This window comes from Glycine max, chromosome 15 (genome assembly GCF_000004515.6).
Source record: "Glycine max cultivar Williams 82 chromosome 15, Glycine_max_v4.0, whole genome shotgun sequence".
Lineage (NCBI taxonomy): Eukaryota > Viridiplantae > Streptophyta > Magnoliopsida > Fabales > Fabaceae > Glycine > Glycine max.
This window is the reverse complement of record NC_038251.2, coordinates 19,349,833-19,372,793: the sequence shown is the minus strand read 5'-3', so window position 1 is coordinate 19,372,793 and position 22,961 is coordinate 19,349,833. Positions and strand designations below refer to the sequence as shown.

Here is a 22,961-nt window from a genome sequence, read left to right as displayed (position 1 = left end):
ATAAAGGTCATGTTAAATTATTTTTGTAAGTTATTAATTTAATTAAAAAAATTTAAAAATCAATATTTGTTTATTTTTTATAACACCAAGAAGTCATAACACTACTAGAAAAACAACATTCTACTACTAGAAGACGACATCGGTTATTCGGGGACCGTTGTAAAATACACGTGGTGACATTTTTGTAAATATCACAAAACGAACGACATCGTTCTTGGCAAAGACCGTAGTGGTATTTGAGTGGCTCATTAAACGATTACGTTGCCATAAACAATGTCGTAGTATACTCATACAAGCATTCAATATAACATCGCTTGTTAACACAACACATCTTTGATTGTATTTTTTAAATTGTATTTTATCTCCAAAAACCTTCATCTCAGAACCCTAGCTGCGTAACCCCCTTCATCCCTAGCCGCGTAACCCCCTTCATCTCAGAAAAAGGTCTTCATCTCCGCTGTCATGGCCTCCGTCATGGCGAAACTATGTTGTGGGTCATATGTGTCCAATCAGATGTTCCATTTCTCCTCCTTCTTTCGCACCGAAGTTTCAATTGTTGTTGTTAGAGTTTTTCCTTGTCGTTGGAGAGAGACGTGTTGGATTCGTGATGACAACCCTATCCCTGACCACGACCTTTGCCTTTGCCCATGTATGGAGTTTTCCTATCCTCTGCTTTTTTTTTTAGGTTAAATAATTATTCACAATGATTTAACAGCCATGAATGATATCATAAGTCTTCTTTCTACTGATGAAATATCTTCCGCCAGATATTCTAAGAACATATTGTTTGCAGAAGTAGAAAATTGATTCATCATTCATCTTACTCTTCTTGTAGGCATAATGATTTTAATATTGCAGTGAAAGATTTTGGAAGCATCCCATATGAAGAGGACTGTTTGCCAGATTTGTTCGCCTTGCAAGTTAAGATATTTGTTTCATGGGAAACCAGTTTACTGGTAGCAAAGATAAGCCAAAAGGTTGAATTAATGATTTGCTTGTAGCTTGAATTGTATTTTCTATTTTATTTAAAGTAGATTTGTATAAACAGTACTACTGCTGCTCAAATTGATAATAAGTAGCATGATTTCAGGAAAATGTGGCTGCCTTTTATGAGAAAGCTTGTGACATTTTCAATTCTGCATATATCCCTGTAAGTTAGCTATCTATTGATTTTATTTTGTTTATAGCTTGCTCTCTCCAAATGGGTCGACGCCAAGCCTGAAAAACCTAGTATGCCTCTTCTCTTTTTTCATTATTTTCATATTAGTCAATCCTCCCCCATTCCCCTGAATAATTAACCCTAACATTATGTTCATGTATTATGATCAAAGTGTTCAATTTTCTTTCTTCAGCTATTTGTTCAGACACCCCAGAGCGGTGATCTGGAATAGTTGGAAGTTATAAATGCATAAATCTTTGAGATGTGGAAGTTCATTGTCATTTTGAACCTTTCTGTGATGTTTAATTCCTTTGTTTTTTTCTCTCTCCATGAAATGGAACATGCACTGGATTTTGATTTGCATGGTTAATCTTGTAATAATAAAAGTTTAAACGGATGATTTAGAACTTATTGACAAACTGGCTGTGTAACTTTACTCTGCTTCCAGTTCCAGGTCCTGAAATGAGAAATTCCAGTTCCAGGTCCTGAAATGAGAAAGCTGCCCAACTATGTTAAGTTGGGTCATAAGTTTATGAAATAAGTTAATTCATGATTATTTATATAGCTTGTACATGTGACATAATATTCATTATTTAATGATGCATTTATGATTCACCATGTGTTTGTTGTTTTAGATTGAGAATGAATATGGGGCACAGAGTAAGTTGCAAGGAGCTACTGGTCAAAACTATGTGAATTGGGCTGCAAAACTGGCTGTGGAAATGGGAACTGGGGTCCCTTGGGTGATGTGCAAGGAAGACAATGCCCCATATCTAGTGGTAAGCAGTCTCACTCTTCATCTTGAAAGCTGTATAATACTAAAATGAAATCTTCTGATAGTCCATTAGCATACCTTGGTTTTCTTTTTGTTTTTTCTATGAATATTATGATTATTTTAATCTTCAATGACATGTAACTTTTTAAAAAATATAGAAAATTAAAAGCAGCACTCAGACAGTTGTGTGTTCACTTCATTTCTTTTGTTAAATTAATTTTTTTCATCTTTGGGGTAACAGATAAACACTTGCACTGGCTTCTATTGTGATAAATTTGTTTCTTCTGCTGTTGATATTAAAAATCATGAAATTTTCTTCACATCAATTGTGTACTTTTTTTTAAGGTGAATGAGATCTTTTTTTCTCTCTTGTGAACTTATACCTGGGAGGATTCCATATTTGCTTCTTACCATGCAATAGGATTCACTAATGGAAGTAAGATATATGTTGGGACAGAAAATGTTTCAAGCTTAAATTCCTTCGTGCATATAATACACACAATTCTTTAATTGTTTTTGGTGAGATAACAAAATAGGTTATAAAAAAGAACATGGTGTAATTTAAAAATAAATGTGAAAACAAAAATTAATACATAAAAGAAATAAATACTCATGGCATCATAACATGTAACTATCTCCCTGGACAAATAGAAAGGGGGGCAGGCAGGGGTCCTAGCCCTGAGGGAATGCAAAGAATGGAAGATCCCTTCCTCATAACCTTAATTATTGTTGTTGAAGTAATCGTTACTTAGTTTGTTGTTTTTGATTTTGTTATTTAGCTTGAAAAAAGTTACATTGTTTTTTTTATACTTAATTCTGATAGTCTGATAACTATTAGTGACTTACCTACCCACTTTTATATAAATTGGCTTCCCCTTATTAAAAAAATAAGAAAGAATAATATAGATTTTTTCTTGAGAGCTATTCTCTCTCTAACTTCTTGAAACCTCTCATATAATTGATTCCATCATCATATATTCATGTTAGTGTGATAACTTAATTATAAGAAATTTTGATTGATTCCACCTGTGATAGTGTAATAATAAGGATTGTGTAATTATATGAGATCATGTTCTTTTATTTTTTGACAATCATATCAAATAAAATCATGTTATATATTTTCCTTTATTAACTAGTTTCTACTCTCTCTCTCTCTCTCTCTCTCTCTCTCTATATATATATATATATATATATATATTATTGTATCATTGTACAAATTAGTAAACAAATACATCTTTTACTCCATTTCTTGTGTTTATTTTCTACTAATAGTATTGTGAATGCTTTCGGTTAATATTTCAAATTATTTTTTAAAAGTAATTATTTTCTTGTAATTATTGTGTGCTATGGATCTAAAACAAAAAACAAAAAAAAAAAAATTCTAGCCCCTTTTAACAAAGTTATGGAGTTGTCCCTGACTATCTCCAACATTTTTCGTATAGTTTTTTTAAAATGGATTGAACTCTAATACAAGACTAAGGAATATGAGGGTTGTCTCTAGAAAGCAAACTTATTTCTTTTGAGTCCCTTCATCGATGATTTGCTAATAATAAAAAAATTAAAATAAAAACAAGAAACATAATTTAATCATTCAAAATAAATAAATTATGTTTTGATAAAAGTATGGTGATGCCTATCATCATTAATCAACTCCACCTTATCAAAATTTTGCTATTAAATTGAAAGTATAGCAAAAAATCGCAACAAAATAAAATAATGAAAAGATAGAGAAAAAGGGAATGAATTAGAATAACAACCAATCATATTATGGTAAACGAAAATGATAATTCTTGACTTTTTTTCCCATGAAATGTAGAGTAGAAGGTGAGAAACATTTTAACCAGTTTAGTTTCCAAAATACAGTGTAAAGAGACTGAAAATTAAGTCAGTACTAGAGTCCAAGCGGAAGAGAAATGTGAAAAGAGAATGAAAGAGTGAGAGTTGATTGAGATGAGTTTTTTACCCAAATAATTTTTAAAAGATGAATTATTTACCCAAATAATACATCTAAAAAATTATTTATATGGATGACACAAAACACTATTCCCAATTTCTCACCTTTTATTTGTTTAATTTTTGCTTTTGTAGTTAATCAATTTTTAAACGTGGTTTTTTTTTTCTTCTTAAAACTCAATTAAGAAATCAGTTTTTTCTTAACCGGTTTTTTTGAATGGTTTAGACAATGTTTTTTGAATTATTTTAAATTTCTTTGTTTATTAATGTGTGTGTATATATATATATATATATATATATATATATATGTATATATATATATATATATATATTAATTTTTTATAAAAATTATTATTTGCATATGTTGTTGTTAATTTTATATTAAATTTATTTTTTTTTAAAATTCTTTATAAAGTTGTTAATTCCTTCCTATGACACATTGTGCACGTAGAATCTTTGTTGTTATTCCTTAAATAAAACATTCAAGATAGATGACATAATGGCATAATTTGAAACCAACTTTATATAGATAATTTGCATGATTGAAGATGAGGAAAAAAAATAAAAATAAAAACTTAGATAAATAACTAAGAGACTAACATGATTAAAGTAGATAATCTAAAGAAATGTGATAACTAGTTTGAGCAATGACTACACATATTCATCATGCATTAGAGTAGCGATCTCATCAACAATTTTTAGTTTTCTTGGTTTGTGCAACAAGGCAAGGGTTTTGTTCAAGTGGTCGGCAAGCATATCGATTCGCACAAGTATTATAAAACGATTAGACCGAGTATCATATCCTCAGGGAATTTGTTTCATCTAGGCCATGTACATTCAATATGTAAACACTTATAAGGATTGAAATAAAAGCAAATGTTGAGTCTGTACTGTAAAATCTATTTGAACTTTACATGAATGAGCCTAACTCTAGCCTTTGTTCTTGATTCCTCAACAAACTTGTTCTAAAAGAGTTGTACTAAGCCTACAGTGTAAAATGGACTAGATCATTGCACTCCATTCCTAGACATACAAATTTCTAGCTTGCTCTATCAAGTTCTAAGGTTTTAAAGCATTTTCCAATACTAAAAAGCCTAACTACACATACAAATGGGTAGCCACCAGCACGTAAAATAAGCATAGATAGAAGCAATGAATACAGAGAAATAACATTAAATAGATAGTGAGAATATTACATCAAGATGTTCAATAGTAACTCCCCAACAAAGAGGTTTAGCCTTCCATTATAAGCAAAGCTTCAAAACTACAAGAAAGAAACTATTTTTGCTGAAAGAAATTGGAAGAAGATGATGGAAAATGTCTCCTCCAGCTTTTAAACCCTAAATCTCTCTGTTTTCCTGGAGCTAAGCTCGCTTTTGCTGCTCTCAACCGATTCTCTCTTGAAATTCCACCAACTTCAGTGTTTTAAAGGCTCTTGGACTCTTCAGCTTTTGAAGGCTCGCTCAGTAAGCATGTCTCGCTGAGCGAGAGTTAGTGAACTTTCGCTTAGCGAGAGTCAGCGCGCTGAGCGCAAGAAGAGACAACGACCTCGCTGGGCGGGCTGGATGCACGCTGGGCGCGCAGATCTCTGACTTATCCCCTTCTAGGATTTCCCATCCGCTAAGTGAGCTGGATGCCTCGCTAAGTGGATGCATCTCGCTGGACGGATCTGCCTCGCTAAGCGAGTCATCAGTTGCTTTAACCTTCTATACTTTCGCCTGAAACTAAGTTGGATTCAACATTAGGTCACAAAAATGGAGTTTCTACCCTATAAAATCACACAATAAAGAAAATATGTACAATTTCTACAAAAAGAACCATAAATTGGAGGCATAATGCTATTTCCTTGCAAATTTTCAATACCAAACTAACTTACGAATAACAACTAACGAACTCCCCCAAATTTACAGTTTTGCTTGTCCTCAAGCAAAGAAATAACAGTTTACTTGTCCTTAAGTGAAGGAAATCAACAGTGGTTAGCAAAAATCATGTTTGTTTCAAAAGTTTCAATCACATGAACAGAGAAAACTAGCAATGCTATAACCAACAACCTTTCACAAAGATATGCAGTATTTCAAAGATATGAACATGTCTATTAAGCAGCACAAATGAAATAAGCTAGCAAGCATGACAGATATCAAGGAAGGGTAACCAAGCTTAATCCTCACAACCACTGTTTCTCTCATAAGCATAAGTGTTTAAGGTAATTCTTCCAATCAACAACCAACACAAGTCTCAACTTTTGCTCTTCATCGCATTCCATACAATCACAAACACACAAAAATGAATCTAAAGGACTTTCTTGGCTTGTAATGCAGCTGGGCTACAAACTATTCATTGTTTTTCTAGGATGCAAAACTTAGGTTCTAGAAGAGCATTCATCCTTAGATCACCTTCTTCTTTAATTCCCAGCTTTTATTGATATGCCATAAGCATAATAGACATTCAGCTCAAGCAACAACACACAACTTCACTTATTCTTGAAATTTTCATCTTTTTTTTTAAGCAGTTTATGCTTACTGCTGCTTTATAAAGTTTTATGTGGTTGTTGCTTTCATTCCTGCAATCAAAATCACCCAAACACTCTCCCCCAAATTTGGGACAAATTTGTCTTAAACCATAATGCTCTCCTATAACCTAAGGAAAGGTCAACAGAGCTAATAATTTCAATCAGACTTAGGGTTCAAAGACTCATTCAATCATGTTCAACCTCAAAATGGGTGCAAGGTTTTAATCATTCATGAACAAGGTAAGGCTGTTTGGCTAAGTGGCTAAATCAGATCAATCATGGCCTTCATCATTTCCAAATCTTGCATTCATTTAGTATTAATAGATTCATGCAAAAATCAGTACTTGATGCTAGTCGTTCTCTCACAATTTAGATTCACACATCTCATCGGGTTATAGCCAATGATTACCTTTGCTATTTACCTGTCAAACAAACTAACATTTTCACTCACGCCCCTAATTTCATGTTCTTTCTCTTCTAGTATCGCAAATCACTCAATTCATGCAATCAATCCAATTCAAACCAAATCAACAAACACCAACAATTAAAACCAAAAGATGTTTCAAAAACAAAAAACCATTGTGCATAGTTTAAAAACCATAAACTGTTCAAAAAGCTGTAAAAGTGCTAAGTAAATAATTAAAACTGAAACTAAAAATGGAAAAGTTGTCTAAATATCAAAAAAATAAAATGGAATCTTGTCATCACTCCTCCTGAGTCGATGCTGGGTCGTCCTGAGGTGATGTGGGGGCATCCTGGGCTGGCATAGGTGTGGTGTCCTATGCTAGAGTGGGCCAAGGGTCCTAGGTGCTCTGTGCTGCTATGATATTCGCTATGTAATCTGTGTCGACAGTGCCATCTCCCTCATTTGTGACCTCCATAGGCATGGCAATAGGAGTGTCCTCCGGTGTCTCCTCAGCCTCCGGCTCTGGCTGTGGCTCTTGGGTTGTAGGATCCTCAGCTCCCCCTGCAAAAGAAGGCTGGACTCCTGGCCAGGCCACCTGGGCCATAAAATCTTCCATGCTGATGATGGGCCGCTGCTGAGCCAAGTCATGTAAGCTCTGCATAATCAGGCATAAGTTGTGGTGGAGGCTCTACAGCATCGGCACAATCGCGTTTATGCTCGAAGTGGAGGGGCCGAAGGGTGTTATGGGTGCTTGAGCTGGAGCAGGTGCAGGTGTTGGTGCTGGAGTGGGAGCTGGGGTAGAGGTGGAAGTATTTGAGGGTCCCCGAGCCCTAGCCTTGCGCGACTCGGGAAATGTGATGGTCGGATCATCCGGGTTCTAGCAGTTCTTCCTGATATAGGCCAAGTTAATGGCCGAGCTCAGGGACTCAAAAGTGAGTGAGTTAGGGATGACTCCTTTGGTTATGCTCATGATGGAGCCCACGTCCATGCCCATCTTCATCACTAGTCCGTAAATTAACCTCGCCTTGTCCATATTAAGATTGAGCGTGTGAGAAGTAGGGGCAAGGTTAGAATATGATAAAACACTCCAGGTCTGAGCAAGAGTTATTAGGTCCTTCCTCAGAAGCTTCCAAGGTGCTCCCTCAGTGTTAAGAACAAATCCTTGCCCTAGGATGCAGAGCTTCGATGCTAGCTTCTGCGGGTCCGAATGCGTGTGATAGAACTTGGAGTAAGTAGAGTATCGCTCCCCTGGCTCCAAAACCACGGGGGTCTCTAGGAACTCATTAAGAGTTGCAACACCAAACTTTATTAGCTTGCCCCGCACCCTGCACTGCCTTGGGGACTTATCCTCTGGATCATACAAGTTAGCGTAAAACTTCTTGACCAGGGCAACATCAATGTGGTTATCCGACTGCCTAGTCAATGCCTTGTGCCACCTCTGCCTCTCGAGCTCTATCCAGTTCTAAGGATTAATACATTTTCCAATGCTAAAAATCCTAACTTTGCACACAAATAGATGATCAGGCCAAAAGCATGCAATAATTAAGTACAGATAGAAGCAATGAACACATAAAATAACTTTAAATAGATAGTAAAGAATTTACATCATGTTCAGTAGAATTCCCCAACAGAGATACATAGCCTTCCATCATAAGGCAGCACCTTTCAGCTACAAGGTGAGGGTTTAATACGAAATTAACAAATTACATAGTGGTGGGGATGTCTCATCCACCTCTAGGAACCTAGAAATTTCTCTTAAACCTAAGATCTTCTTGAAAGTTGAGGTTTTTGGCTTCCTTGCTCTATTTTTCTCGCCTTTGTTATGCTCTCTACGCTCTGAATTAGCCAAATGCTTCTCGAATACCTCTCTTATGATTTTTCCAACTTCAGCCTTAAAAAGGGCTTTTTGTCCATGAAGGCTCGCTTAGCGCCATTTTCGTGCTTAGCGCGAGTTAGTGAAAATCCGCTGGGTGAGCTGGGCACGCTTAGCGCAGGAAGAGACAAACGACTCACTTAGTGAGCTGATGACGCGCTCAGCGCGCAGATGCTTCTCAGATTCTCCTCCAGATTCTCCCAACTCGCTATGCGGGCTAAGTGCCTCGCTTAGTGCATAATTCTCGCTAAGCGCACAAGCCTCGCTTAGCGAGACATCAGCTGCAAGCCTTCACAATTTTCATCCTTTTTCTCTGAAACTGAAGTTAAAAACACATTAAATTCACACTATTGGGCATTTATACTGATCAAAAGCAAACTAAACTTAAAATATGTACAATCCTAGAAAAAGAACCATAAATTGGGAAACAAATATACATTTTATAAAACTTTTCTACACAAAAGTTAGTCGTAAATGATGACTAATAGATATCCAAAGGAGTCAAAGGATTAAAGCCATACACAACTTCGAAAGGAGAATAAGAAGTAGTAGAATGAACATACCTACAATAAGAAAACACAACATGTGGTTAGCATTTCTCCCAGTTTTTCAAATTCTGTTCAATGATTAGCACACAACAAGGTGGTAAGTGTCCTATTTACCACTTCAGTTTGTCCATCCGTTTGAGGATGTGCAACAGTGGAAAACAAGTGTTTTGTTCCCAGCTTATTTCACAAAGTTCTCAAAAAGTGACTTAGGAACTTCACATCTCTATTGTACTATTGTTTTTGGCAATCCATGCAAGCGCACTACTTCTTTAAAGAAAAGATTAGCAATATGTGTTACATCATTGGTTTTGGAACATGCAATGAAATGCGCCATTTTACTAAACCTATCAACAACAATAAATATATTTTCTTTACCACCTTGAGACTGAGGTAGTCCTAACACAAAATCCATTGAAAAATCAATCCAAGGGTGATTAGGCATAGACAAAGGTGTATAGAAACCATGGGGCATGACTTTAGATTTTCCTTTTTTACATGGTGTGCACTTGTCGTAAATAGATTGCACATCATGCTTCATGTTAAGCCAATAAAAATGCTCATGCAGAATTTCTAAAGTATTTTCCACACCAAAATGTCCCATCATTCCACCACTATGGCTTTCTCAAACTAACATTTCACGCAAGGAACACATATGCACACACAATTTATTTTTCTGAAATAAGAAAACATCATGTCTATAATAATTCCCAAAAGCATGTTTAGAACAAAAACCCCATACTTTGCCAAAGTCAAAATTAGTAGCATACAAGTCTTTCACAAACTCAAAACCAAGCAATTTAGTTTGCAAGGAAGTAAGCAAAGCATACCTTCTGGACAAAGCATCAACCACTATGTTTTCCTTACCATTCTTGTACTTGATCACATAAGGAAACATCTCAATTAATTCCAACCACTTGGTATGTCTCTTTTGAAGCTTACCTTAAGATTTTAGAAAGTACAAACTTTGATGGTCAGAAGGAACTATGAATTCCGTTGGCCATAAATAGTGATGTCATGTCTGCAAAGCTCTTACCAGTGCGTACAACTCTTTGTCATACGTGGAATAATTCAATGTTGCCCCATGAAGCTTTTCAATAACAGGAAACATACAAGCCCAGAAAAACAAAAGTACTAGTAATATGTAAAAACAAAGGCCAACAAAGGTATGAAAAATCCTTGTAGAAAAGCAAATGCAGGGTCAAGCAATAGGCATGCTCTCTACCAACAACAGAGGAGGAGAGATTTTCATGAAATGCAAAAGGAGATGATTTTGTGAGAAATAGAAAATCAAAAGCAAAAAAAATCCGAATGAAAAAATGAAAACCCTAGATTACCCATTACGACAGGAATGCCATGTGTATTGTGTGGGAGACGACGAGAAGGCAAGCAAACGAGAAGACAAGAAGGAGAGAAAAAGAAAACATTTGAATATCAGTTGTGAGAAAAAAATATCAAACACGAAAATCACATATGACTGAAACTAACATTTTTTACCAGTTACCGACGTGCGTTTTGCATTGTAGAGAGCAATGAGAGGAGTTGCCAAGAAGGATGAGAATAGAAAATAGGAAAAGGAAAAGAGGGAGCTACATAGAGAAGAAGTAAAAGAGGAAAGTAGAGAAAAAGAAAAGTAATAGAAGGTTGTAGAAGTTATAGATGAAAAGGGAAAAATAAAAAGACAAAACTTACTTTTGTTCTTTGATTTGATATTACTAAAAACTTCAGTATGAAAATTGCAATAGTGTTCATTTTGACCGCAAAAGTGTATAGTCACACAACACATGGTATGCTTTTTTTCTCTTCTGTCAAAAAATGAAGGTTTTTCCTCTCTCAATTTTGCCGTATTTTCTTTGTGTGAGTAGAAGTCTACAGTTTGTAGGCACATAATAGGATTTTTTTTCTCTTCCCCAAGAAAGAGATGGCTTTCTCTCTCAATAAAGTGACACGTGTCCAAGACCAACATTCTTTTGTAAAGGAGTAATAATAGATAATAGAAGTAATAGATTTTACAGAACTAATGAGGTTGATTATCAAAATAACTCCTTTACAGCCACACTATGTTGGGCATAACAATTGCATAGGAATCACTTAAAATTAATCATACAACGGTGCAAAAATAAGTTGAACCAGAAAATGTAAAAACCTTTTTTTCTTTAGTGATATATTCAATTATAGTGTTCAATGAAAAAAATTATTTCTTAATCTTTTTTCTTGAGAAAGAAATCCAATTCAATCGAGCATTTGTTAATTTTGTTCACTTAAATTATTGTATCACAAATGTCTTGCCCCCAATATCAACATGTAATAACTGTCTTTCGAACTAAACTTTTGATTGAGCAACCAAGAAGCCAGTGCCCCATAGATTCTCAGCAACCTTAAACCAAAAGCAAAGCATAATTACAAAAAAATGTCATAAAATATATTTACAAAATAATGATATCGTTCAAAAATAAAAATGGCAGCCATCCACAAAAGAAATATAACATGAAAAAGGAAAGAAAGAACAGAAAAAGTGAGTATCTACAGCCAATGCCTATTACTTATTGCATATCCGGAAATATAAATAATACATCTACAAATTAAAAGTTATAAAACACTTCATAAACAATCTAAACAGTAATTCGTATATAAAATATCGTTAATCGAAACTAAAATCTCACATACTTCCAAAAGAACACTAATCTCAAATAATACTAACATACTCCAGTGTCTGGAAGCTTCTCGCTATGCAAAGGTATGAGGAGAGGCATTTCACGCAGCGTTATCCTTACATATACAAAGAGACTATTTTTGGATTCAAACCCATATAATACAAAAAGATATTTTCGATAGAGACTAAGATAAATGTTGTTTTATAGAAACACACACCAAAAAAAGAACAGAACATACAGGTAGATCTGAACAGACCAATACAAACCTTGATGATCCAATACAAACATTTTCTCAGATCATTTTTCCAATGATTTCAAGCTCTCGTGCAGCCATTGCTACCGGAGAACTTTCTACAGCAAGCACTACTAATCGACAATAAGAATAAAATCTACAAGAGCAATTTTTTTGTGACATCAAAAATCACATTTTGTACATAAGTAAAAATCCAACTTATATATTCCAAATGTGATTTTAACACAGACCTAACAATATGTGTGTGTACCAAATTACAAAGCATATTGTTAAATCACCATTTTTTTAATTTATTTTAATTGAGAAAGCGCATGGTCTTTTTTTTTTTCGTTCTTTATTTTTTTTCTATTGTTTTAGTCTTTCTCTGTGTAATTTATTTTATATAAGGAATTACTTTGATTCTTATCAAAAAATAGGAATTACGTTGATCAAGTTTTCTTTGTGTAAATCACCAACATGAAGTTACGCATCTATAAGAATAGTACTCCAAACTCCTTGGACATTTAAAAGTCACGTCAGTGCTTATGGGAACTTGCTGCCTTGTGCATGCAGCTGCTTTTCTGCATCTATAAAATATTCCAAGATTGCTTCATAAGTGATCTCTGCCTTACTGGTTTGAGAAACCTTGGCTTGCTTACAAGCAATACCAACAATGCATCTTTAGTAGCACACTATTTCACATTTTAAGCCCGCACAAAACTTGTCTTTGTTAATCATCTGCCTTGTCCCTTCATACAATCCCTCTTGCATTTCAATCTTGAAGAGTTACAATATGGCTGAGTTTGTCATCGAAACTTTGTTAGGGAATTTGAACTCACTTGTTCAAAAGGAGTTGCAACCATTTCTTGGTTTTGATCAAGACTTGGAAAGGCTTTCCGGCTTGTTAACTACAATCAAGGCTACACTTGAAGATGCTGAGGAGAAACAATTCTCAAACAAAGATATAAAAGATTGGTTGGGAAAGCTAAAACATGCAGCTCACAACCTGGATGACATCATTGATGAGTGTGCCTATGAAGTAATGAGGTTGGAGTACGAAGGGGTCAAGTGTGGTCCATTAAACAAGCTACAATGCTATTGCTTATCCTCTTTTCATCCCAAGCGTGTTGTTTTTCATTACAAAATTTCTAAGAAAATGAAAAGAATAAGTGAGAGATTAAGGGAAATTGATGAGGAAAGGACTAAGTTTCCTTTAATTGAGATGGTTCATGAGAGAAGAAGACGAGTCCTTGAGTGGCGCCAAACTGTCTCTCGAGTCACTGAACCAAAAGTCTATGGAAGAGAAGAAGATAAGGATAAAATTTTAGACTTTTTGATTGGTGATGCTTCTCATTTTGAGTATTTATCTGTCTATCCAATAACTGGTCTAGGTGGACTTGGAAAAACAACACTTGCCCAATTCATCTTCAATCATAAGAGGGTAATCAACCACTTTGAGTTAAGAATTTGGGTATGTGTTTCAGAAGATTTCAGTTTGGAGAGAATGATGAAAGCTATCATTGAAGCAGCATCTGGGCATGCTTGCACGGATTTGGATCTAGGGTCACAACAAAGAAGAATTCATGATATGCTTCAAAGAAAAAGATATTTGCTTGTTTTAGATGACGTGTGGGATGATAAGCAAGAGAATTGGGAGAGGTTGAAATCTGTATTGTCTTGTGGGGCCAAGGGTGCTTCCATTTTAGTCACTACTCGTCAATCAAAGGTAGCAACAATCTTGGGAACAGTATGTCCTCATGAATTACCAATTCTACCTGACAAATATTGTTGGGAATTGTTTAAACAACAAGCCTTTGGACCAAATGAGGAAGCACAAGTAGAGCTTGCAGACGTAGGGAAGGAGATAGTAAAGAAGTGTCAGGGAGTACCTCTTGCTGCAAAAGCACTAGGAGGTCTTTTACGCTTCAAAAGAAACAAAAATGAGTGGCTCAATGTTAAGGATAGCAAACTTTTGGAGTTACCACACAATGAAAACTCCATAATTCCTGTCCTGAGATTAAGTTACTTGAACTTACCAATTGAGCACAGACAATGTTTTTCTTATTGTGCAATATTTCCCAAAGATGAAAGAATAGGAAAGCAATATTTAATAGAACTTTGGATGGCTAATGGATTCATTTCATCTAATGAAAAATTAGATGTTGAAGATGTTGGTGATGATGTATGGAATGAATTATATTGGAGATCATTTTTTCAGGATATTGAGACAGATGAATTTGGCAAAGTTACAAGTTTCAAGATGCATGATCTTGTTCATGATCTTGCAGAATCTATTACAGAAGATGTTTGCTGCATTACAGAAGAAAATCGTGTAACTACTTTGCATGAAAGAATACTCCATCTATCAGATCATAGGTCCATGCGAAATGTAGATGAGGAATCCACTAGTTCAGCGCAGTTGCATCTAGTCAAATCTTTGAGGACCTATATATTGCCAGATCTCTATGGTGACCAACTTTCGCCTCATGCTGATGTGTTGAAATGTAATTCTTTGCGGGTACTTGATTTTGTAAAAAGAGAAACATTGTCATCTTCTATAGGTCTTTTAAAACATCTAAGGTACTTGAATCTCTCTGGGAGTGGTTTTGAAATTCTTCCAGAATCACTATGTAAATTGTGGAATTTGCAAATATTGAAATTAGATCGTTGCATTCATCTCAAAATGTTGCCTAACAATTTGATATGCTTAAAAGATCTAAAGCAATTGTCTTTTAATGATTGCCCAAAACTATCAAACTTGCCTCCTCATATAGGTATGCTGACTTCCCTAAAGATTTTAACCAAGTTCATTGTTGGCAAAGAAAAAGGATTCAGTTTGGAAGAACTGGGACCATTGAAGCTTAAAAGAGATCTTGACATCAAGCATCTAGGAAATGTAAAAAGTGTAATGGATGCCAAAGAAGCCAATATGTCAAGTAAGCAGTTGAATAAGTTGTGGTTATCATGGGAAAGAAATGAAGACTCTGAATTGCAAGAAAATGTTGAGGGGATTCTTGAAGTGCTTCAACCTGATACCCAACAACTTCGGAAATTAGAGGTGGAAGGATATAAAGGTGCCCGTTTCCCACAATGGATGTCTAGTCCTTCTCTCAAACATTTATCAATTTTAATACTTATGAATTGCGAAAACTGTGTACAACTTCCACCATTAGGGAAATTGCCTTCTCTAAAGATTCTAAGAGCATCACACATGAATAATGTAGAATACCTCTATGATGAGGAATCCAGCAATGGGGAAGTAGTTTTCAGGGCCCTAGAAGATCTGACCTTCCGTGGTCTGCCAAAGTTTAAAAGGTTATCAAGGGAGGAGGGCAAAATCATGTTCCCAAGCCTTTCCATACTTGAAATTGATGAATGTCCTCAATTTTTGGGAGAAGAAGTACTGCTAAAAGGGTTGGACTCTCTCTCAGTATTCAATTGTAGTAAGTTCAACGTGTCGGCAGGTTTTTCTCGCCTTTGGAAATTGTGGCTTTCCAATTGCAGAGATGTGGGAGATTTGCAAGCTTTACAAGATATGACGTCCCTCAAGGTCTTAAGATTAAAGAATCTACCGAAGCTAGAATCATTGCCTGACTGCTTTGGAAACCTTCCCTTGCTTTGTGATTTGAGTATTTTTTACTGTTCCAAGTTGACTTGTCTTCCATTGAGCCTGAGACTTACCAATTTGCAACAATTGACTATTTTTGGTTGTCATCCGAAGTTAGAAAAGCGTTGTGAGAAAGAAACAGGAGACGACTGGCTAAACATAGCTCACATTCCCCATATATCTGTGGGCTATAAACATTATGATCATATTTCCGATTAAGGTATATTGTGAACCCTATTCCTTCCTTCCTATATATATTTTCACAAAAGTCTAATTATGCATTTAATGGTCAAACAAACATTATGATCAGATTTCTTTTTTTTTTTTTTGTCACCTCCTGGAGTCCTGACGTCAAGAACAATTTAAATTGTGCAACTACTAATCAAAACTCAATAATCACCCTTTATGCTTCTATTGGAAATTCAAAATACATTTTTCCTAGAATTGATTTTTTTTTTTACATATTTTGTTCTTAAAAAAAGAATATAGCTTCAGTAGTCATTGTTTCTACTTATTACAAGATTTTGGATTGCATTATATTGGTAGTGTTTGAAGTGCACAACGTAGTTAAGAAGGAAAAACATATTTGAGAAATATTTCACTATACAGATTTTAGATTTTCATCTTCTTTTTTTAACTAAATGAATTATTTTATTTTGAAACTGAAAATTGCATTCTTCCTTGCAAACAGTATTCTCGGATTTGCAGAGCCCATACTAGGTTATTCGCACAAGTTGTGTTTGAAGATTTCTGTGTTTTCCATTCAGTGAAGTTTAGTTAAGCTTCGACAAACATGTTGTAATCTTTCATATATTTGTATCGTTCGTTATTGCTCCTTTTTTTGTTAGTTGATCTCCTACGGTCTTTGCATTTCAGTGTATTAAAAAGTGAATTTGTATTATGTACTTCTTTATTTATTTGGTCTCAAATGTCTTCTTATCAAATTAATGTATTCAAAACTACTATACATGTTTGGAACCAAATCCTCTACTGCTTATTTTCTCTCCATGGCCAGCCTCTTTCCAGAAGACTTGTGATTTTTTTTTCTATTTCCTTTGTTTTACATTGTGATTCCTTTGTTACAGTTGAGAGGAGAGACATCATCTAAGGCCTAGCAATTGAAGCTATGATTATGCTTCTGATTGTGTGAACTATGGATTGTGGAGTCTTTGCATTTCACTTGGAAAGGCTTGGAAATTGGGGTGGAAAACCGGTCTAAGAATAAAGCAACTAAAGCTTAATCTTTAGGCCCAGTGACAAAAACATATTTGTTATTAGTTTTTGTTAAGAATAAAAAAGTCTCATGTATTGAAAAAAATGTTACATTGACAAAAAGGTCTCTCATTTAAATTAAAAAAATTATCTTAAAATTTGTTTGACATTATTTATGGTTGTACCGATCTTGTGGGGGTGGACTGTGGCGTTGCACTCATTTATTTTGCTTTCCAATTCCCACTCTTCCATAGGTACTTGATGCAATTGGTTGTATACTCACTAGATCAAAATGCATGATCATGCTTGAAAATGGACTTGCTTATCGATGGTCAATCAACAACAATTTTTTATTTTGCAAAAGAACCTTGTTTTATGATGCAACTTTGATGCTCTTCCAAAGTATTTGGCTCTTTCGCTTTGTTAAGAGATATAAATTTCAATTATAGTTCTAATAAAAAATTTAATTTTTGTTAATTACAAAAGATCTCCTTTAAATTTTTGTTTTAGTTCTAGATAGTGAAAATTTTCCATTGTTAGTACTCGATATTGGGAATAAATTTGTATGCCCACGATCTAAGTCATCATGTAATCAATTCTAATTCTAATAATAAAGTATTATTTTATTTTCATTTTCATTTTTCACTATTTGATTAAATGGTCCATTTGATAATGTCCTTGATTAAAATTAAAGACTTATTATTATAATAGATATTATGATAATGAGAAACAAGTTTGTTCTAATTTTAATCTAAACCGTTCTTGATCATAGGATTATTGTAAATAGGATATCAATAATCCGGATAGATTAATATATATGTGATAGTATTTATTAGATAAATATTAATAGATCTCATTTATTAATTTGTATATATAGATGAGTCACATGTTGATGTTATCATTGAACTGACTCAATTGAAATTTTCTAATGGTTAAAATTTATCATAAACTGTCAATAGAAAATTCTCAAGAAGAGGTATAATAGCTTTCTTTGACCTGGGATTGTCATAGTAATTAACAAGTTATTTGTTGTATTTTGATTCCGGACACCTAATGCTTTAGAGCACTTGTTGAATGAATATTGGATATGATTAAATACCTGTAGAATTAATGATTAATCAAGAAGGAATCCATCAACTCTTGGTAATGAGTTTGAGCTCTATGAATAAAATTATATCCTGGCCAAGAAAATTAAATGAAAAAAGAAATGAGTTTCTTAAGTCATTATGAGTTAACTCAAAATGGTTTAACAGTAATATCATACTCTAGAGTTAACCCAGAGCTGTAAAGATGGAAGAAATTATTATACTACTCTTTTAATGGTTCTTGAAAGTAAAATACTACTTCATGTTATCCGGACGTTAAGGAGTGTTGCTAGATGCCTACCTTGATTAGTATATTAATTTGGTTAATATATTGTCTGCTTAGTATTGAACCTACGGGGTCACACACAAACGAGTGTTCTAATCTCTGTTAAAGAAATTATTTTAATATTTGATGATTAATTAAATTAGAGAATTTAATATGATCAAATGATTAATTGATTTCAAAAAAGGTGGAATATTATTATATTTTTGCTAGCACTGAAAATATAAATAATATGAAAGATTTGGTGAAAGAAGAGAAACAAACATGTATAATTTTGTATTTGGAATTTGGGTTGAAAAGGCAGCTAGATACAAGTTTGACTTGATCAATTATTATTTCAATTTTAATTGCTAAATGATTATCAATAAAAGGTAACAAGAAATAATATAGCTTAAAAAAAGGATACTATCAAATGATTTTGATTTGATAAAAAATTTGGTATCCTTAGCGTGCTATCAATAGAGCTTTGGGTTGCACGTTGAAACGATCAACATATCCCAATATCACTTCTCTATTCTCATTTTTCCACTTGTCAAAGTTGTTAACGAATAGAGGTCAGTGTCGGTGTGGATACACATAGAGTCTTCACACTATTGAAGAATTTTTTTGCTTCAAGAGCTCATCAATAGGTACATTTTTTAATATGTCATATGTTTATAATATACTATAATACAAAATAGATCCATTGGATAGAAGACTCCAAGAAGATTGGGACAGAGATACAAGAGAAGGCCTTAGGGTTCTCATGAGCCTTAGGGTAGATTTCAGGTCCATGGGCTAAGTATGAGCCCACTTATCTTTGTACATATTAGATTAAGGTTTCATTATTTTTGGGCCTTGTATGTAGGGCTCCATAATGTAGGTAAGGTACCCTAGAAATGTAGGATTTTTCAGCCCTTGTATTTTAGGGAAACTAGACTAGTTTTTGTATTAGGGATAGTTTTGTAATTTCACATGAATTAAGTGAATATTTGATGTGTGTGTTGGAAAATAAATTTAATTGAATTGGGAGAAGACCAATCCAATTAACTTTTAGAGGGGGAGGTGAGCATTTGCTTGCTACATCCCATTGCCACATCATATAGTCACACTTTGTGTATGTCCTTCATGTTTTACATGCCTCATGCCACCTAAGCATACTTAGTGGAGAATCTTGGAATTGATCTTGAATTAGTGGGCTGAACCATAGCTAAAATTCACTAATCATAATTAGTGAAATTTTGGCTCCACAAATTCAAGTGAAATTTGAATAGAAATTCAAATTTCCCTCTAATTTTGTGTGACACTTAGGCTATAAATAGAGGCCTTGTGTGTGCATTTTTTTTAACTTTGATCATTTGAAAATTAAACTTCAGATTTCAGAGCTCTTTTAGAGCACAAAATTTCATGCTCTTCTCTTCCTCTCCTTCTTCCTCTAAGCTCTTATCCATGGCCTCCTATGGTGGTGAGCTTCTTCTAGACTCATCTTCTCCTTGAAGTAGCATCTCCTCTCTCTCTTCCTTCTCCATTCCACTGCCATTCATCTTCCAAGAAGCAAAAGAATCTATTAATGAAGAAGATCCTAGGCCTACAAGCTCTAATGGAGTTTACATCATGTGGTATCAAGAGCATCTTCATCTAGGTGATGTGCTTTTGCTTCCTCTATCTTTTTGTTCGATGAATTCTCTTTAATTCCTTGTTCTTCATGTTATTCTCGACATATATCCTTCATTGTCTTGTGGTTTAGTTCTGTTTAGAGTAGATTAAAAAAAAATAAATCGATTAAATCTTATATCTACTCTTGTTCTTGCATTTCTATGGTTCAAATTTTATAGATCTACTCTAGAATCATGTTTTTGTGTTGATTTTAGGTTCTATCTTTTTTCATTCATAATATTATTGTGCTGAACCTTTAGATCTAAGTTTTCTTCCCAAATATTGATTAGAAAAAAAAACACAAAAATCTAAGTGTAAATCACTTAATCCATGTTGTCTTAGAGTCATGTTTAGTCATAGTAATTGTCACATTATGTTCTAAGTTTGTGTTGAATTTTTATTTCGTTGATTGAATTCTAGATACATTTGTTCATGTATTCTTGTCATTCTTAGCCCATCTTTTGAATTTTGAGTCTAATTCATGCATGTTATTTAGTTCATAACATGTTTTAAATCAATTCCTAGAAGTAGTCTTGTTGTTGAACTCTTTTTTTTTTTTTTAGTTTCCTACATGATGCCTATGATGAAGTTGAGTTGTGGTATTGAGTTGTGGCTGAATTTGTGAATCAAAATAAGTCTTAAGCTCTATTGAATTGTGTTATTCAAGATAATTGAGCATAAGCAAAAACAAATTATAACTATCCAAGTCTTAAGTAACACAAACACTACTCTTGATTTCTAGGTTGAAATCGCTAATGCTGGCAGCTTGAACATACGAACTTGTATAAATTACTGGGAATTGGTCACTACGTGTTTTGAGCTAAAATGTTTACTGAATTTTCTAGACATATGGACCAAAATTATGAAAAAATAACCAAGCGATTTAGATTAAAGGATAAAATAAGAAAAATAACACAAGTTGGCAGAAAAATCATTGTCTAGGAAAAAAAAGTGAAAGGGAAGTGTGCTTGTTATTTTGGCTCATAATTTGTTCTATAATTGGTACCTATTTTATATCAATCCTAGTTCTGAAATTTAAATTGAAAATTAGTGTGAAAAAAAAGTTCCAAAACTAGAGGTTTCTTGAGTCTTTTTATTTTGGTTTTTTTTACTCTACTCTAGAGCCATTCTAAGTTTCTCTTTGAGTCCTAGCTTGCTTTTATGTGCTTTTCATTGCTTTAATTGTTGAAAAATCCCTGAAAATTTTTCTTGTTAAAACTCTGTTGGTTTAGCTTTCATTTCATTTTTGGGTCTTTGGTTATTGTATGTCTCTTTGTTTTCTTGTTTGTGAGTTGCCATATAGGGAATTGGAAAGGAGGATTGGTGCCATCCCTTGAAGAATTTCAGTCAAGAAGCAAGGGGAAAACCACCTTAAGAGCTATTGGACTAAGAAGTACTCCAAATTGAGTGAATCACCAAAGAGAGAACAATCACCAAAAATTGAGGACCTTTCTGTAATTTTTTTAATTGAGAATTTACTTACCTTCATTGCTTTCAAATTTTGTAACAAAAAGGTCTTTCATTGGAAGTAAGTTGGGAGCCTCCAATAGGTCACCCTACTTCAATTTGTGTGTAATAATTTTAGGCAATTTTTCCTTAGGATAGTGAGTGTTTTGTTGGGAACCTTAAATGAGGTCATTCAAACACTCTTAGGATCTGCCTAGTTTACATTTCTTTCACTTTAATTTCTTGCTTACTTTCATAGTTTATTTTCTTTATTAGCCACACCTAGTTTATCTTGTTATTGCATAGTACTTTTTTCTTTCTTATCACGCTTATCTTGAGTTCTTTTGGAACCTTAGCTTTTACTTTTTTTTTACAAACCCCCAACAAGAAAGAACCACAACTTAGAAACTAACATGAGTCATCATTCATCTAGTGTTAATGGCAAGGGTACTAGTCATAAGGACCCTCTATCTAGAATCTTAGATGAGTTGAGTTCCCTCAAGTTATGGAAAGAAAAACTAGAAAGAAAAGAAAAAGGAAAAGAGAGGGTAAAAATAAATCAAGATGAGAGGGAACAAATAAGGGAAGAAGAAAGAAAGAAAATACTAAAAGAATTAAGAAAAGAAAAACATGCCTCCTATAGTAGTCATAACTCTTGCAATAGCCTGAGTGAAGAACTTCGTGACTATTATAAAGGAAGGCATAGGTCACATCTTAGACCTCACTCCCATATGAGAGAAAAGGAAATAAAGCCTTAAGAGGCTAACATTAACCTCCCATACTTCCATGAGAAGGATAATGTATAGGCTAACTTAGATTGAGAAATAAGGGTAGAGCAACAACTTAAAAGGAAGTCTACTTCAAAATCTTATGGCTCTCACTCTTATCCAAAGAAAGACCAAGGTCAAGGCATTTTAGGGGTGACACCTTCTAAGCCCAAAGATGATAAGGGGAAGACAATAGAAAGGCAACCCCTTAAGGCTAGTATGCAAGAGAAGACTAGATTTATAAAGTGCTTTAAATGTCTTGGAAGAGGATACATTACTTCTCAATGCCCCACCAAGAAAACCATGATTATGAGGGGCCAATACATTTATAGTAGCCAAGATGAGGCTACTACTTTTCCTTCCTCTAGTGAAAGTGAAGAAGCAAAAGGGGAAGAATCTAGTGAAGAGATATACCCACAAGAAGAAGGACAACCTTTAATGGCTAAGGAGGAGTGTAAAGAGGCAAGTGTCTCCTCTAAGAGGTTAGCTAAGAAGGAAAGGCATTTTGAAATAAAGACAAATTAATATTAAAGTTATTTCCCCTCTTAGACAACCTCCACATTTTTTCCTTTGTGAAAAGACTCTTGTTAGCATTGCCACATCCTTTTAGGCTTGAGTTTATTCCTCAAGTAAAGGAGTTGTTGGATGAGGGTTTGGTTCGCAAGAGCGTAAATCCTTGTGCTTTGTTGGTGCCCAAAATAAGTATTACTAGGCATCAAATCCCTAAAATAGGTGGTATGATGAATGTTGAGTGGTGCAACCCTCTTTTGTAAAATCACTCATGTCCCTAACATCTTCATGATTTGTGTACGTAGGGACT

At 34.3% G+C, this 22,961-nt stretch overlaps 1 protein-coding gene across 3 annotated transcripts; it reads left to right on the top strand.

Annotated features, from left to right (window-relative positions):
- The first annotated feature begins 361 nt into the window (after positions 1 to 361).
- On the top strand, positions 362 to 17,335 carry LOC100782676 (beta-galactosidase 11-like). Of its 3 annotated transcripts, none has more exons than XM_041009719.1 (5): positions 362 to 649; positions 859 to 977; positions 1,091 to 1,150; positions 1,795 to 1,938; positions 16,799 to 17,335. In XM_041009719.1, the coding sequence occupies exons 1-5, from the start codon at positions 463 to 465 to the stop codon at positions 16,826 to 16,828; spliced, it is 540 nt and encodes a 179-aa protein (XP_040865653.1). In that variant the 5' UTR covers positions 362 to 462; the 3' UTR covers positions 16,829 to 17,335. The 3 variants fall into 3 exon arrangements, with proteins under 3 accessions (XP_040865653.1, XP_040865652.1, XP_040865654.1); XM_041009718.1 differs by lacking the exon at positions 16,799 to 17,335 and adding an exon at positions 16,405 to 16,614; XM_041009720.1 differs by lacking the exon at positions 16,799 to 17,335 and adding an exon at positions 16,405 to 16,614 and having other exon boundaries at positions 836 to 977.
- The last annotated feature ends 5,626 nt before the right edge of the window (positions 17,336 to 22,961 follow it).